General features: G+C 45.4%; 1 protein-coding gene across 1 annotated transcript in view; it reads left to right on the top strand.

Moving 5' to 3' along the window:
• Positions 1-14,866, top strand: part of LOC126993008 (kin of IRRE-like protein 2) — a 39,850-nt gene extending 24,984 nt beyond the window's left edge. The window contains exons 6-11 of the mRNA XM_050851829.1: positions 6,042-6,335; positions 9,470-9,645; positions 10,670-10,802; positions 11,515-11,954; positions 13,101-13,244; positions 13,776-14,866. Coding sequence (XP_050707786.1) covers positions 6,042-6,335; positions 9,470-9,645; positions 10,670-10,802; positions 11,515-11,954; positions 13,101-13,244; positions 13,776-14,078 — 1,490 coding nt within the window. The 3' untranslated portion in view covers positions 14,079-14,866. The remainder of the gene's footprint in view (positions 1-6,041; positions 6,336-9,469; positions 9,646-10,669; positions 10,803-11,514; positions 11,955-13,100; positions 13,245-13,775) is intronic.
• Positions 14,867-16,133: the final 1,267 nt, after the last annotated feature.

Genomic DNA, 16,133 nt, shown 5'->3' with positions numbered 1-16,133 from the left:
ACAAAAGAACAGTCAAACTACCACTATGGTCATAAAAACATCCCTGGAAATACCCAGAACTCCTACGAAAGCCCTGTCATATATTAATCAGGTTCTAATGAGTGTTGTATTAGGTTCATGGTACAGAAGAAGGGTTAAACTACCACCAGGGTCATAAAACCATCCCTAAAAATGCCCAAAACTCCTACGAAAGCCTTATCAGATATTTGAGCTAGGACGCCTGAACGTTTAAGAATATGACCCTAAGTTAGCTTCAGCAGTTGCATGTTCTCTGGCGCATCTCGGCGGTGCATCCAAAACGTTATTACCGAAAAGGGAGATAAAAGTGTAGCGTTCATCAAAGAATTCGCAGGTAAAAAAATGCATAGGCAATCTGTCAGGGAAAAAGGGAATGAAAAAATGAGGGGAATCCACAATATAAAAAGGAGAAACAACTAGTGAGAGAGAGAGAGAGAGAGAGACCGACCGAGAGCGAGAGAGCGAGAGAGAGAGACAGACAGACAGACAGAGAGAGAGAAAGAGAAAGAAAAGAAAGAAAAAGTAGAAGAAAGAGAGAAGAGAGAGAGAGAGAGAGAGAGAGAGAGAGAGAGAAAGAAAGAGACAGACAGAGAGAGAGAGAGAGAGAGAGACAAAGAAACCGTGAGACAGAGACAGACAAACAGACAGCCAACCAGGACAGAGACAGGGACAGACACAACGAGTCCAAAAGAAATGAGAATATGAAAAAAATGACTATGGAAGGGAGGAAAAAATTCATAATGGAGAGGAAGGCGAGTAGGTCTGATGGAGTGGCGGCCTGGCAATGCTGGGCCGCGTCTTGCCGAGGAGAGGAACCTTTCAGACGGCACACTAGACTTCGCTTTGGCCGAGACATGAATTTAGCAGAACCAACTATATGAAGGAGTAATAATGGATGGGAAAGTCTGTTATATTCGTGGAGGACAGAGACCCCGTATAAAGACAGGCTAATAAGGCTGATGATGAAGAGGAGTCGTGACATTCTGCCATGTCGAAATTGGTAGACTACTGATAATTAAGAGGAAAAGAAAGACCCGCATTTTTGGGTGAACTGTGGCCTCATTAACATAATTACAATACTCTAACCTATTTTTCTAGTGTTTTGCTTATAATGATCAGAAAAAAAGGTATTTACAAACTAAATTTTCTTGTTAACTCAAACCTGAATTATCAAACTGAAATTTCATGACTCAATATCGGCGGAATGTGAAAGTAAAATCCAGCCTGTCCGTTTTATTCAGTCACGTCGGAAGTGATAAGCAATTAACAGCTTGATGAAAATAAATCGCCCCCTTTTTCCTGACCTGCAGCCTCATTAACATAATCAGCTTGATGTTTTACTTTGTCGTCTTTGGTACTGCTGGAAAGTTTTAAAACCTTGCTTCGTACCGGTGTTTAGCAGCAGGAAATGATTCAAGCATTGAGATGAACCAGGGAAAGAGGCTATATTGAATGAACTACCAAGATGTACGATTTCCTTAAGTAATGTCTTCGATACTCACCACGTTGGCAATGGGATGTAAAGCTTCATTGATTGTAAACAGTGCCTGCTACACAAACACTGCTGGGCATTATAGACAGAGTATTATGTTGCCAAATAAAAGGCATACTATTCATAAGGACAAAAGCCTAGGTAGTTGTTTTTCTTATGTCAAATTTAACTCTTCGTCTGTATCCGAAACTGTAAAAGAAATATGTTGCCTTCCGGTGCTCCCCTTGACAGATGTCCCTTAAGGCAACATCGATATCGCGTCAACAGGTCGCCAGGTGTTCCGATAGCGAGTCCAGTGTGGCTGAGCTGTCCTGATCCTCCCATCCGCGCCGAAAAGGGTGGTGGTGCATGTGACCCGGGAGGGCTGAGTCGTGCCGAGACCCAGATGATCCGTGACACACCGTCTCGGGCAAGGACACTTCGCCGGAGAGAATGTGTGCCCTTCTGTGGCAGGACCATCAGCTGTGTGTGTCACGTGGTATACCAGGCATAGCAGGCTTTGAGCGCGTTGGTAACTTCTGATAACCTGTGAAAAACAATCATTTAAACATTAATACATTGTTATGCTCATTGTTCTTTCATGCTTGTTAACTGCAGGCCGCTACACTCCTCCCCATTGTGCAAAACTTTCTACTCAAGCTAGGTATGCTGTCCAGCTTATTGATCTGAGAGTAACCAGTATCTTCGTTCCCTCATCCCTTTCACTTGTAAATTATGAATGAGCTTTTCTTCCGCTGTGTTTCCTTCTTCCTACGTCTTAAAAAAATTCTTCAAGAGGAGTATCAAAACACTTTTAAAATGAAAGGAAATTATCTGCGAAACAGGCGTCTTGCGGGCTCGTTTTAGTCCTTGGCTGTCCCCATCGCAAAAAAGGGTAAATATATGTATGGTGACGAAATGGACGAGGCCTTGTACAATGATGGGTTATCGTGCAAACAGAAGGTAAAAGTACCAAACTTGTGGCTATTACCAAAGTGTTCCTGGCGGGAGTGACCAGCATGTCGAAGTAAACTTGGCTTTTACATCTCTGTCGTTTTAGAAATGGTAACTGAATAGGTGTTTTTCGAGGTAAAATGAGCACAGTTGCGACACTGAATATGTTTACAGTACCTCACGTCCAACACGAAGCAATTGATATAATTTTCCAGCAGTACTTGTGTAAAATGTTTTCAGAAAGAAATCAGTGTAGGTAAAAATGTACCATGAAAATGATTCCAGACTTTACCATTTTACAGTTTTTAGTTTAATTGTTTTAGCAATAAGAAATAAAATAAAATAAAACATGTACCCGCAAACAGGCTGTGATGGAGGTTTTTAATGGAAGAAATATAAAGTGAAGTACTGGGGGAACATTTTCATAAACCTTCCTTTTAACGTGAACGAGTACCATTTTGTGCACTCATGAGCATTGCTATTGTTTCTCAATGCGGCTGGAGCGCAGCGCTAAATGAATCAATTAGGTAATTCCTGTTAAAGGCGCGCTGCAGAAAAATATCAGACAAACAGACACACAGACACAGACAGACAGACAGACAGACAGACACACAGGCATACACAGACACACTGAAAGACAGACGGACAGACAGAAACAGACAGACAGACAGACACAGACAGACAGACAGACAGACAGACACACAGGCATACACAGACACACTGAAAAACAGACGGACAGACAGAAACAGACAGACAGACAGACAGATAGACAGACAGACACACAGGCACACAGAAAGAGAGACACAACAGAAAGAGAGACACAAACAGAAACAGACAAACAGACTGAAAAACGAGCCCGGACAGAACCATACATAAACAAACACAGACACAGACCGAGAAAGACATACAGAGACAGACAGATAGAACCACAGAAAGACAGACACACAGACAGACAGAAACGTAAACAGCCAGACAAATATCCCCACCCTATAAAGATTCCGTTTAGTATTTTCGTACCCACCCGCCTTTCCATTCCTTCCCCTTTTTTGTTTGGTGGGGAAAAAATCTTTCTTTCTTATAACGCCGAGAGTTGCGTCAGTAGAGGGAGGCAAGAGTGTCGCCTGCACGTGAGTTGCCTATAAGGAAGAGGAGGAGGAGGAGGAGGAGGAGGAAGAGAGGAGGAGGAAGAAGGAAGGGAGATAGAGGGGAAGGTTGTGGGGTCCGCATTCTCTCTCTCTCTCTCTCTCTCTCTCTCTCTCTCTCTCTCTCTCTCTCTCTCTCTCTCTCTCTCTCTCTCTCTCTCTCTCTCTCTCTCTCTCTCTCTCTCTCTCTCTCTCTCTCTCTCTCTCTCTCTCTCTCTCTCTCTCTCTCTCTCTCACTCTCTCTATCTCTCTATCTCTCTCTCTCTCTCTCTCTCTCTCTCTCTCTCTCTCTCTCTCTCTCTCTCTCTCTCTCCTCTCGAAAATTGCACCCTTTCTCAACACAATCACGGTCCCAAAGGTTAAATGTATCGAGTAATTTACAATTCTTTAAGAACGTATTGGCCAAGGCAGGTAAATGTCTCTGGCGCAGTCCCTTGCCTCTTAAAATACCTTATTCCTTTACGAAGAACAGTGAAATAGTTTAAAATAAGTCGACAAAATAATTAATAGTTCTAAGCACCATAATAAGCATACATACACATGGTACATTATTATTTTTGGCAATGCGACGATTTTTTATAAAGTTTTAGCAGCCGATACGCATTCATGTAACACTAAGGGAAAGAGTACATGTGGTATTTGTTGTGGAACTTAGTCCGGGTATTGTACTATTTGTAATTTTATGGTGTATGGACAGGTATGTGGACCCACCTTTCTCTCTTAACTTACTGCAAATAGGTAGCTTATCCCCGCGTGGTAAGGAGCAGGGAATATGAAGGTAAAAGAGGGTTAGGAGATAGGTGAATGGAAGCGTGCAAAGACAAAGGTTGAGATTGATTTGAGTCATAGATCGATATTTTTTTGTTCTCCGGTGCACTGCTTGTCTCTTCTCCGATGGTTCGTGATTTGATTATATCCCACCTGACATTTACTGATGAAAGAAACTCAGTGTGTGTTTATGTTTTGTAGTTATGTTGGATATGTTCGCCAACTCGTCCGCTCCGTTCCGGTTAGTTCTAATAACAGTAAAAATAATAGATTACTCTGGAAAACTGGAGAAAGGTTAGAAATGCAATCTCGTCAAAATCAAGGTTGATGATAGTACTTAATTTTGACAATGGAGGGATTTTTTTAGACCTCAGCTCAATTTTCGGATTTTTTTTTTTTTCCTTGCGTGAGTAACTGGAGAAGTGCTTGAGATTTAATGGACACCCTCTGCCATTTTTCTCCCCATGCGTGTGCGTCGGGCAGTGCGGCGATGTTAACTAATGTGCAGACACTCGATACATCTTCATCACGCACTTGATTTGACTACACTTGTTATTTACTGCGGAACGTACCCGGTCCGTATGTAAATTTACTTGGGTGTTATTCGTCTCCTCGAAGATGCCTCGCGTGACGCAAACGATCTTGCACTTGATTAGACCGCAGCTGATTCATATGCGGCGGAACTTTCTCGGTATATGTCTGTAACTATATGCACTATGCGAGGACATCGAGATCTTGGAAAATTTCATATACTTAATTAAGTGGCGTAGTGCAAAACAACGGCAGGTCACGTCAAGAGGTCTTCCAGTGAATGACTAGCTTCACCCAGGCTTTTTGCATCCGCTGAGCACGAGTACTATACGGCGTTCTCCATACCTGTGGGAGAAACGAAGATTTGGTTCTTGAAGTCGCAAATCCTTCCCACTTACATTATGAGTGTGAGAAATGGACACTAAATAGTAACTTGAAGCGACAAATTGAAGCCTTTGGTAACAAATGCCTTCGCGGAATCATGGGGTATCACTGGAATGACGTTGTGTCAAATAGGCGAGCTCAATGAAACCAAATCAAGGCCTATTACCTGCATAGTACGTGAACGAAATCTCTCGTTACATAGCACCGGGTTGTATCTGTAAGGGAAAATCCTGTATGTAGATGACAAAGGGGGACGCCAACAAATGCAAGGTTGATGGATACTGTCGTGAGTTTCTTGGGATATGAAGGTGACCTGCATTAAGACTTGCTCGGAGTGAAGCCCAGGAATGACGTCGTAGGATGAGTGAAACAACGCGCTCCCTGTCATATATTCCCGTTAATATATTGAATCAGTTTCTTCCTCTGCCTCCTTTTTGATGAACCAGTTTGAAATGAAGACCTCATTATATTACTGCAGGACGTGCCCGGTCGGTGTGTATCTTTAACCCGTCCGCTGCGATTGGCACGGATTTGGCTTTCACTGGTAGCCTGGTAACATAAACTCCCAGGTCTTTCTCTGCCTCTGTGGTGGATAGTGGAGTGTATCCCATGTGGTATTGGTATTCTGGATTCCCCTTCCAAGGTACATGACATATTTTCTTCACTGAATTATAGCAACCACTTTTTGATCCATTCCTGTAGCTTGGTGATGTCTTCTTGTAGGAAATCCGCAGTCAAGGGATTAAACTCATGTACTGCTTAAACCCTTCCAGACGCCCCCGTGTGCGCGCCGGGGCAGGTGACACGCTACGCCGTGAGCCACAACGAGGACGCGGAGGTGACGTGCTCGGTGCAGGCCAACCCGCTGCAGGCCACCTTCCACTGGACCTTCAACAACACGGCGGACACCATCGACGTACCGCAGGGCCGCTACACCTCCTCCAGCAGCCACAGCGTCATCACCTACACGCCCATCGCCACCCTCGATTACGGGACGCTGCTCTGCTGGGCCTCCAACGCCATCGGCACGCAGCAGGAGCCGTGCGTCTTCCACATCGTGCCTGCCGGTGAGTTGCATGATGACCCCCCCCCCCCCCCCCCCACACACACACACACATCAGCAGTCTTACATATTCCACTTGGTGTCTGCCACATATCTCGTGGCGAGCGTAGTGTATGATGACTCAGTGTGACAAATACGCGCAGGCAGACGCAAAAGCTGTCTCCCCGACCTTCAACAACCAGCACACCCCATCACAGTAACACGCTAACACAGCTACACACACACACACACTCTGAGACACACCCAACACACACCAGCCCCAGCCGTGCGTATTCACATAGCGCCTGCAAGTAAACTCTCGGACTGTGCGGTGCATGACAACATACACACACATTGCACATATATGTATATATATATATATATATATATATATATATATATATATATATATATATATATATATATATATATATATATATATATATATATATATATATATATATGTACAGCTGCAATACACAAACACGCACAACCACACCGAGAAAACTACTCCCAGGCAAGCAGCAAAAAGTGGTTGATAGGATGATAGTGGTGTTGGTCGTTAGTCCTCGCGGCAAATATCCCGCGCAGGGACCCAACACCACCACCGGTCGGTCCAACACATTGTCTCAGCGACAGAGATGGAGATTAAAGAACCTAAACACACATTTATACACAAATTGTATATAAATACTATATATAAAAATACAATTTCCTTATTAATTTATACAGTATTAAGATACATCAACCTATGACTTGATATTTTCGAATACGTATTTATACACACACACACACACACACACACACACACACACACATATATATATATATATATATATATATATATATATATATATATATATATATATATATATATATATATATATATATATATATATATATATATATATATATATATATATATATATATATATATATATATATATATATATATATATATATATATATATTAAAAGAAGTGCCGTAATCCTCTTCCTGTTGCAGTTTATCATGTTTCATCAAACTCGGATAAGCCTCAACAAAAGTTCAGATTATTCGATCACGCTAGCGGCTGCTCGTGATAAGCTAATCAATGAGGTTGAACAGATATCCGGTAAGCTCAAAGAGTGGAACGTTCCCTTCACTCATCACTGTGTTGATGAGGCTGAATATTTTTAGTCTGAAAAGATGCTTTCCACACAACCTGGTAAGGCCGCCCTGACGTGGCAATCATCCATTATCTAAATCACTCGTGGTTCACATTGGTCTGCCTGCTACAACCATGGCTTTTGCCAACAAGAGAATATCCAGTAAAATATCACACTTCATTATCATCTCCAACTCAGTTTTTCAGTTTTATGTATAAAAATAATATTTTCCCCGGAGAGGAAAGCTGTCGGATGCGTTTAGATTGATGAAAACAAATGCGTAAAAAAAACCCCGAGCGCATGAAAGACGCCTGCAGCCACGAGGTTCAGAGAAAGAATAAAAAGAAATGGATTCACTCTTGATATTTGCAGATATTCCTCGTACTTGTGGGTGGGCGTGACACACTGAAGACTATATTTATTCTCACCGGTGCAGTTAAAAATAACTCTTGTGGCTTTCTGATGGCCTTCTTCCTAAGCCCCTTGCGTCAAAAGGTAACAAGAACTTCAAATCAATAAGAAGGACTTGAGACATTGTATTTAACATCATTATTCAAGAACTGTGTATATTACTTTACCGCGTTAACATTTTCTGTAATGTATTTGATATTGAAATATTTTCTATTCAGTATTTAGTAATTAGTGTTCAAATATTTTTTTACAATATTTATGCCCATCGCTGCTCAGCTAATACGATCTTGGAAAAGAGGAACACAGAGGGTAGCGTGAGCATCACAGAGGTACCGTTATAAAATTCATCCTGGTGCAGTAGTTTCCCCGTGACAATATCAGTAAAAAGTCACAGAGGGGTCCTTCAAAAACATGTCCGTGACGTTACCAACATCAGTAATGCATCGGGTTTCCTCTGGTCACCCGGTGGTCAGTCGTTTCTTTTTTTTCTTTTCTTTTTTTTTATTTTACAGCAGAGGAGACAAAACAATAATGAAAAAAAAAGCCCGCTCATTACTGCTCCTTTGACAAAAATGGTCATACATACAATTTGTGTCCGAGGTTATCTGGTGCGGGCTTGGTGTGGTGTCGCTTCTGGGGCACAACTGTTTATTTATTCCTGTGTGTTACTCGTGTTCGTAAGCGAGTTGTACATCCGCACCTACCACCACAACCCCCATGCCTAGGCCACAAACGACCCTGTGCTGGCGGTCGTTTCGCCGTTCGCTGGCCAGACTGAAACCATCGCGTGGGGCCAGGCGTGTGCAGTGACCCAAGGCATAAACTTACTTTATGACAACGTAATTTCCTGTCGCGGCGGGCCCACATTAGTCATTGGAAGACTAATGCAGACGCCGCCGCCGCTGCCTCCCGTCATTCCAGCAGCCGCCGGAATGAAGCTGTTTTTCCGGTAATTTATGTCACTGTTTATTCCCGCCAACAAAGACGTAGCATCCATAATTCATCCACGCTGCTTTCCCTTAAACTCCCCCTTCCTCTTTACTCTTACTCGCCCCCTCTCTCTGTTCTTTCCCCTTCCCTACACCCCTTTCGCCCTCCTCCTAATTTTACGCTGACAAACCATTTTTCCCACACTCCATTATCTGACCCCTTCCCCTCCCTTTCCTCGTCTTCTTCCATAACCCCCATCTTACCCCTTTCTCTCCCTTCGTTTCTTTCCTCTCACGCTCCCACCTGACCCCTTCCTCCCCGCTCCTCCCAGTCCCTTATCTGAGCCCCTCCTATCCCTCCCCCCCCTACTCCTACCTCCCCATCTGGCTCCATTGCCCTTTCCCTTCTGCGTCCTTCCACCAACTCATCTGATCCTATCTTGTCCCTTCTCCCTCTTCTCCCCATCCCTTATTTGTTTCCTTCCTGTCCCTTTCCCCCTGTCTCCTCCCACCAACCCATGTATATATCTTGTCCCTTCCCCCTTCTTCTCCCTTTCCTCCCACCTTTCTGTCCCTTCCCCTGTCTCCTCTTACCCCATCTGATGCCTTCCTGTCTGTTCTTTCCCTGTCTCTTCCCCTCACAATCTGACGCCTTCGTGACCCTTCTTCAGGTAAGCCGGAGCCGCCCAGGAACTGCACGGCGGGCCAGCGAACGCGCACCTCCGTCAGGGTGAAGTGCACGGCGGGGAACAGTGGGGGGTTGCCGCAACACTTCCTGCTTCAGGCCACCATGGAAGACGGCGCCCACCACGCCTTCAACCTCACTGCCTCCAGCCCAACTTTTTTCGTGAGTCACTTCCATGCCCTTAATTAACCCCTCCCCACCCACCTATCCACTCATTAACTTGTTGCCAGTAGGGGGGGAGGGGAGATGAAGCGTCCATTCTGGAATTATGAAAAATAAAAGAATAATGAAACAGGAACATGGGCACAGCAGGGAAGTGAAAGAACTCCACAATTATACATAACAAAGATTGCCCAGATTTTTTTTTTTTTTTTTTTACTGCAAAGGAGACAGCACAAGGGCACACAAAAAAACGAAACAGCAATAAAAAAAAATCCCGCTACCCGCTGCTCCTGTAAAGAATCCGAAGAGGTGGCCGACAGAGCAGTTATAAGTATTAAATGTCCTTCATCTGATATTAGTGTCGTACGGAAGTTTCCTTGAGAAGAGTTGATTGTGGACAACATGTGAGGAGCGGATCTGAGTTGACCAGCGGACCTGTTCACTTATAGATCTTGAGCACTACAGGATTTATGTGCGCTGTCCTGTTATGTCCCTTACCCCTGACCCTCCTTCTTCATCCAACGCCACCGTGTCCCACCGCTCATAACTCTCCATTCCCTTCACAATGCACCAATAATTCACAGCCGCTATGACTGGGCTGGGCGTCCATGTGTCCATGATGCGTGTGTGATCCATAGCTGTGTCTGCGTCCCCATCCGTGTCTCGTACATTCTGAAGCTCAACTTACTAAGGTTATTTGGCAGTAATTTTTCCCTGGCATTGCTATAAACAGCGACATGAATCAGAAATCACGGACAAAAGGACGCTCGTGTAGTTTCATGTCCCTCACCTCACGTTCCTTCTCCCCATCACTCATTACTCTTTATTCCCTTTACACAGGAGAGTATCAAGACACCTCCCCATCCGAAACTGATCCTTCTCTTGACCACAAATCTTTACTATCTTTTATAGGAGTAGTGTTTAGATGATTTTTTTTTCTCTTGTGCTGCTTCCTTCGCTGTATAAAAAAAAACACCGGTCACTCAAAGGTGCCACGTTTACCAGCTACTCGTTTCGCCCGCAGGTGGAGGGGCTGCGTGCTGGAGGCCGCTACCGCCTCACCGTCTCGGCCTACAACCAGAAGGGCTCCAGCCGCCCCGTCCCGCTCATCCTAACGGGGCCGCCTCGCTCCTCCGGCTCCTCCTTCCAGGCCCGCGGTGTGTGTGTGTGTGTGTGTGTGTGTGTGTATGTAGGTGGGTGGGTGTGGGTGGGTGTGATGTAGGGGAGGTCTGTTGTGTGTTGTGTGAGTGTGTGTTTTTAAAGGGGGGGGAGAAGAGCTGGTGTGTGTGTGTGTGTGTGTGTGTGTGTGTGTGTGTGTGTGTACTCTTAATTATTTGTATTTTTACGAGGTTAAATAATATCCGTTTGCCACGTATTTTATCATATTTTATCATATAATTCCCATCATTCACGCATGCCTTTATTTTTTAAGCGTACATTTGTTTGTGTGTGGCGAGGGAGGACGAGTTATGTTGATACTGTTGAATGTTGTTCGAGGGGATTTTTTGTTTTGATAACTTTTGTTCACTGATTTTGTGGGTTTGATGGACTACAACAACAGAATTTTGAATGTGCTGTGTTTGTGTGTTCCATTTCAGTAGTCATTAAACTATGTGTGTGTGTATATGTGTGTGCGTAAGTGCCGCGCGTGCTTGTTCAGGATGGTTATGTTCCAGTGCCATTCTCTGTTGTGTTCAGGGAAGTGCGTCCATAGGCAAGCGAGTGGCTATGCATACACAACATTCAGCATTACGGAAAAAAAAAAAACATTTCATAATATCTTGGGGTGAATGCTTCTAGGCCTAGTTCAGAACATTCCTTTTGGGGGGTAAGTTTTCTCATTTCTTGTTTCGTGTGTCGTCCCTACAGACGGGCCATCAGAGGCAGAGGTTCGGGATGGCAAGAACGGCGGCGGCGGCAGCGGCGGAGGTGGCAGCGGTAACGGGAGCAGCGGCGGCGAGGCGGGCGAGGGCGGCGGCCGCAAGAAGTACCTGGGAGTGCTGTCCATGAACTCGCTCATCCCCGCGGCCCTTGGCATCGGTGCGGGGCTCATCCTCATCATCATCGTCCTCATCCTCCTCATCACCTTCCGCACGCGTCGTCCCGCCCGCCGCCGCCACTCCCGCCACGAGGACTCCCCTAGCAAGGAGTCCGACGCGGGTGACACTGCCACCACCACGCCCACCACCGTCCCCGCGCACCACCACCACCACCCGCACCACCACCAGCACATCCTCCTGGCGGCCGCCGAGCATCAGTCACCCATCACCACACACCACACCACCACCTGCCTAGAGAGGGAGACACAGGTAGGATGATTTTTTACCCTCTATAATACTGTACAATAGCACACTAACTCTTACACACAAACTCACAAACACTAATTCATTGACACTATACTCTGTGCACCATCATTTTCATCATCATTATCAGCGGCAGCAGCCATTAACAGTTCACTACAGGATAAATGTCTTTCTCAACATTCTCCGCTCCTCTGCCTGATGTTAGTGTACTCCATCTTGCTCCAACAAAGGTCTTCATTTCGGAATTTTTTCTGCACCTTTTTTTTTTTGCCCTTGAGCTGTTTCTTAAGCTGTAAAAAACAAAAACAAAATCTCCACCTTTTTTCTCTCTTCACCCTGACTTCTGTGATTCCTGAGTTTCTACTTTATTACTTTGTCCTTCTGCTATAAGTTTTAGATGATATGATCTCTCCAAGTTCGCTTCTTATTCTTTACAGTCAGTAGAATATCGCCAACCTTCTTATGTTACTAAATTCAAGGTGTTCGCTTCCTCTCTCCATGTTATACCCAGCATTATTCCATTTCTCTTAGAGCGTTTCATATTCTTTTTTTTCTCCAGGCTTCATTTCTTATCTCGACGACTCACAAGAGACGAATCCATTAAAAACCCAACCAAATTTTCAACTGACACCACTACCACTGCAACACTAAACGCCGATCGCCCATGTTATAGTCTGTTCACTTAAGTCCGACCCAAGCTGACAACATAAACCTAAGCGTGTTTGCAAGCTGAGTGCTGATTGGCTGCTGCTATGGCTTCCGAGTTTTCTTTAACCTCTGTTTGTGTTTATCTCACGCAGCACTTTCCGCTAATCTGCACTGTGCTTACGAACACGCTTAGGTTTATGTTGTTGACTTAAGTGAGCAGACTATAGTAACCATCATCACCACTCCACCTCACTGATTTGCTACGTCGAAATTCTTGAGTTTTAATATTTTGTTTAGTTTTAAGTGCATCATCATCACCACTAAGGCCCCTGTCACCATCACTGCCACTACCACCACCACCTCCACTCACCATCAGTCCCTTCCGTTGCCATGACATCACCAGCACGCACCTCACCTACAGTACCTTCAGTTGCCATGACACCATCAGCACGCACCTCACCTTCAGCCTCATCGTCCCCTCCAACACTCCCTCTCGCCCTCCAGGTAGAATCAGAGAGTGACGCCGAGCCAGACGTGATTCCCCTGCAAGAAGGTGTGCGCCCCCCGGACCTGGAACCGCCCCCCTCCACCCTGCTCCCCCCCAGCCGCTACCAGTACGGCCCCGTCCCCGCCCACACCCCGCCCACGGTAAGTGCTGCAGGGAAAGCGCTGGTGCTCGATAATCGGGCTTCTAGTGAGGTTTTGTGTGCGTGGAGGGAGTGTTTGTGTTGGAAGCTCATGTAGGTGCGTGTGAGGGGGGGGGGGGGGGGCTGGGTGTGTGTGGGTGTGTGTGTGTGTGTGTGTGTGTGTGTGTGTGTGTGTGTGTGTGTGTGTGTGTTTGACGGGGACGTGAGTGTATGTGTGTGAGTCTTTGAGTGTGTGTGTGTGTGTGTATGTTTTTTTTTTGTGTGTGTCTCCCTTTCCATTTTCTTTCGTTAAACTCGCTATTCTCAGTGGTGTGTGAGTCGGGTTATAGGTGTGTGTGTGTGTGTGTGTGTGTGTGTGTGTGTGTGTGTGTGTGTGTGTGTGTGTGTGTGTGTGTGTGTGTGTGATTGCGTGCGTTTCTGTGCCTGTATTTCCATTTTCCCTTCATTATGCTCCCAATTCTCACTGGTGAAATACTATTAGTTTTACGCAAAGGAAGTTTTAACCTTCCCCCAAGACTCCTCCCCCCTACAGGCCAGCCCGAGAAGCGGCAGGGGGGCCACTACTGCCCTGATGGACGCCCCCGCCTGCGCCCTACACGTTGTGCCGCACCCGCCCTGTCCACAACCGTCCCAGCGACACTCCACCCTCCCCCGACACCCACCCCGCCCCCCAGCCCCTGTAGAGCCCCCCTTACCCCTACCCCCTCCAACCAGCCTACCGCCGCCGCCCTTGGAGTACCAGACGGAGAGACAGAAGCCGGAGCCGTTGATAGAGGGACAGAGCCAAGAAGCGCCCGCATCGCCTGACAAGCCCAAACGGGAGAGCTCAGTATGATAAAATGCCGGTGTGGGTGTGGGTGGGGGGGGTAAGGGGGGGTTTATGGGGGAGGGGGGTGTATATTGGGGCCGTGGGGAAAGTGTGTGTATGTGTGTGTGTGTGTGTGTGTGTGTGTGTGTGTGTTAACGTATCACTCGGCTCCAAGACTGCACACGGGAGACAGAGAAGCAGAAATTTCGAAAGTGGAGAAGCAGTTCGTGGTATAGAAGCAGCAGCACCGCCGAGACACAACTTCAGTACAAACTTTGCAAGCGGACTATACGTAGTTACCCTCCATAGACTCTTGTACAAGTATTTACAGGCGGCCGAGCGGCATACGTACACATGCAAGCCCGGGCGAGAACACACGGGATATAGAAGTCCAGGTATCTGTCTCAAGCTGGAATCAAGAATGGGGTGAAGGGAGAAGCTGCAGGATAGAAGAAAACATGAAGAGAAAGAAGAATAGAGAACGACAACAATAACAACAATATGATAACGCAGAGACAACATTATGATGATGATGACAAGACGAAGACGAGAAGTTATCGCTGTGGATTGAGCAGGAGGGAATAGACTTGGAAATATCGGGGAAAATAACGATGTGTGTGTGTGTGTGTGTGTGTGTGTGTGTGTGTGTGTGTGTGTGTGTGTGTGTGTGTGTGTGTTCCTGGAAAGGGGTTGAATAAGCCTGTGTGTGAGGGATATGACCAAAAAAATTACCTGTGATATAACAAAATAAAATTATTATATGTGTAAAGCCTGTTGCGTTGTTATTGTTCCTGCACTTCCACGGCGACAAAAAACATGTGGTGTTTATTGTTCTGGCGATAATAGTATTTCACGTCATTTTTTCATTGTCTTTCTTGTTAGCATTGTTTTATTATTAGGATCCACATTTGTATTGTTATCAGTAGAATTATTCTATTATTATGGTTGCCTTAATATTAGAAACAGTTGTAGTAGTAGTAGTAGTAGTAGAGAGAGAGAGAGAGAGAGAGAGAGAGAGAGAGAGATAGAGATAGAGAGAGAGAGAGAGATATATATATATATATATATATATATATATATATATATGAAATAGGTTACTCCCCTCCCTGAGGAGAGAAACGTGTGAAAAATGCAGTGTCGGGAAGGCAGGTGAAGCGTGAGGTGTGTTGCCTGTGCCTGAGATAACTTATACAGACAGTGAATTTATTTCATAGCGGTGCCAGACGGTAGGGCGTGCAGACTGAGTGTGTAGTGTGAGCTGCTGAAATAGGCTTAGCGAGAAAAGACTTGGCCGTGGTCGGCTTAAGCAGATTACTCAGTTTGTGATCCTGGTGGCTGCGTCCTCCCTGCTGCATGACTGTTCACTCGCTTGGCTGTTAAGTGTTGAGAACAAGGGTTTTATTGTTAGTGTCTATTACTAGTGTTGGTATTTATATAATTATATACCTGTGATTATTACTTCATAACGACGTAGATGAATTAGTGAACTATAATAGAGTGAACGTTTTCTTGGTTAATTTGCTTGAGTGCCGCTAGATGGCGCCACGAGCGGCATTAAGTATTTTTACCTTCTGATCACCTGACCTTAGTTGCCTGCCCCTGAGAAACGCGCGCGAAAGGGCAGTTTTCCTTTTTCTTTGTGCGCTTGAGTTGCTTCCGTCATGGTAAAAGAAAAACGTGGCAGGAGGGCAAGTGAAGCGTGAGGTGTATTGGCAGTCGCTGGGATAAAATCTTTAACATGGCCGTGGAGTTCATCAATCAACACCTGACCAAGGTAAGAACTTTTTTTTCCGGCTGTATAAACGTAAGTCCATAAAATAATAGGCAATTGATAAACTAGTAGCTATCATGTGGGTGAGTGAGTCTACTAGCAGGCGAATGACAGAGAAATTATCTATCCACTATTTAGATGTTCCAGTTAGTTGTGATAGACAGGGCTGGGATGATCTTGTAGTTATGCCGCAGGAGCTATTATGAGAGAGCGAGAGAGAGAGAGAGAGAGAGAGAGAGAGAGAGAGAGAGAGAGAGAGAGAGAGAGAGAGAGAGAGAGAGAGAGAGAGATTGGCGTGTGTATGTGGTTAT

Source organism: Eriocheir sinensis, unplaced genomic scaffold (assembly GCF_024679095.1).
Source record: "Eriocheir sinensis breed Jianghai 21 unplaced genomic scaffold, ASM2467909v1 Scaffold541, whole genome shotgun sequence".
Lineage (NCBI taxonomy): Eukaryota > Metazoa > Arthropoda > Malacostraca > Decapoda > Varunidae > Eriocheir > Eriocheir sinensis.
The sequence above is the reverse complement of the archived record's forward strand: the minus strand, read 5'-3'. Positions and strand labels throughout refer to the sequence as shown.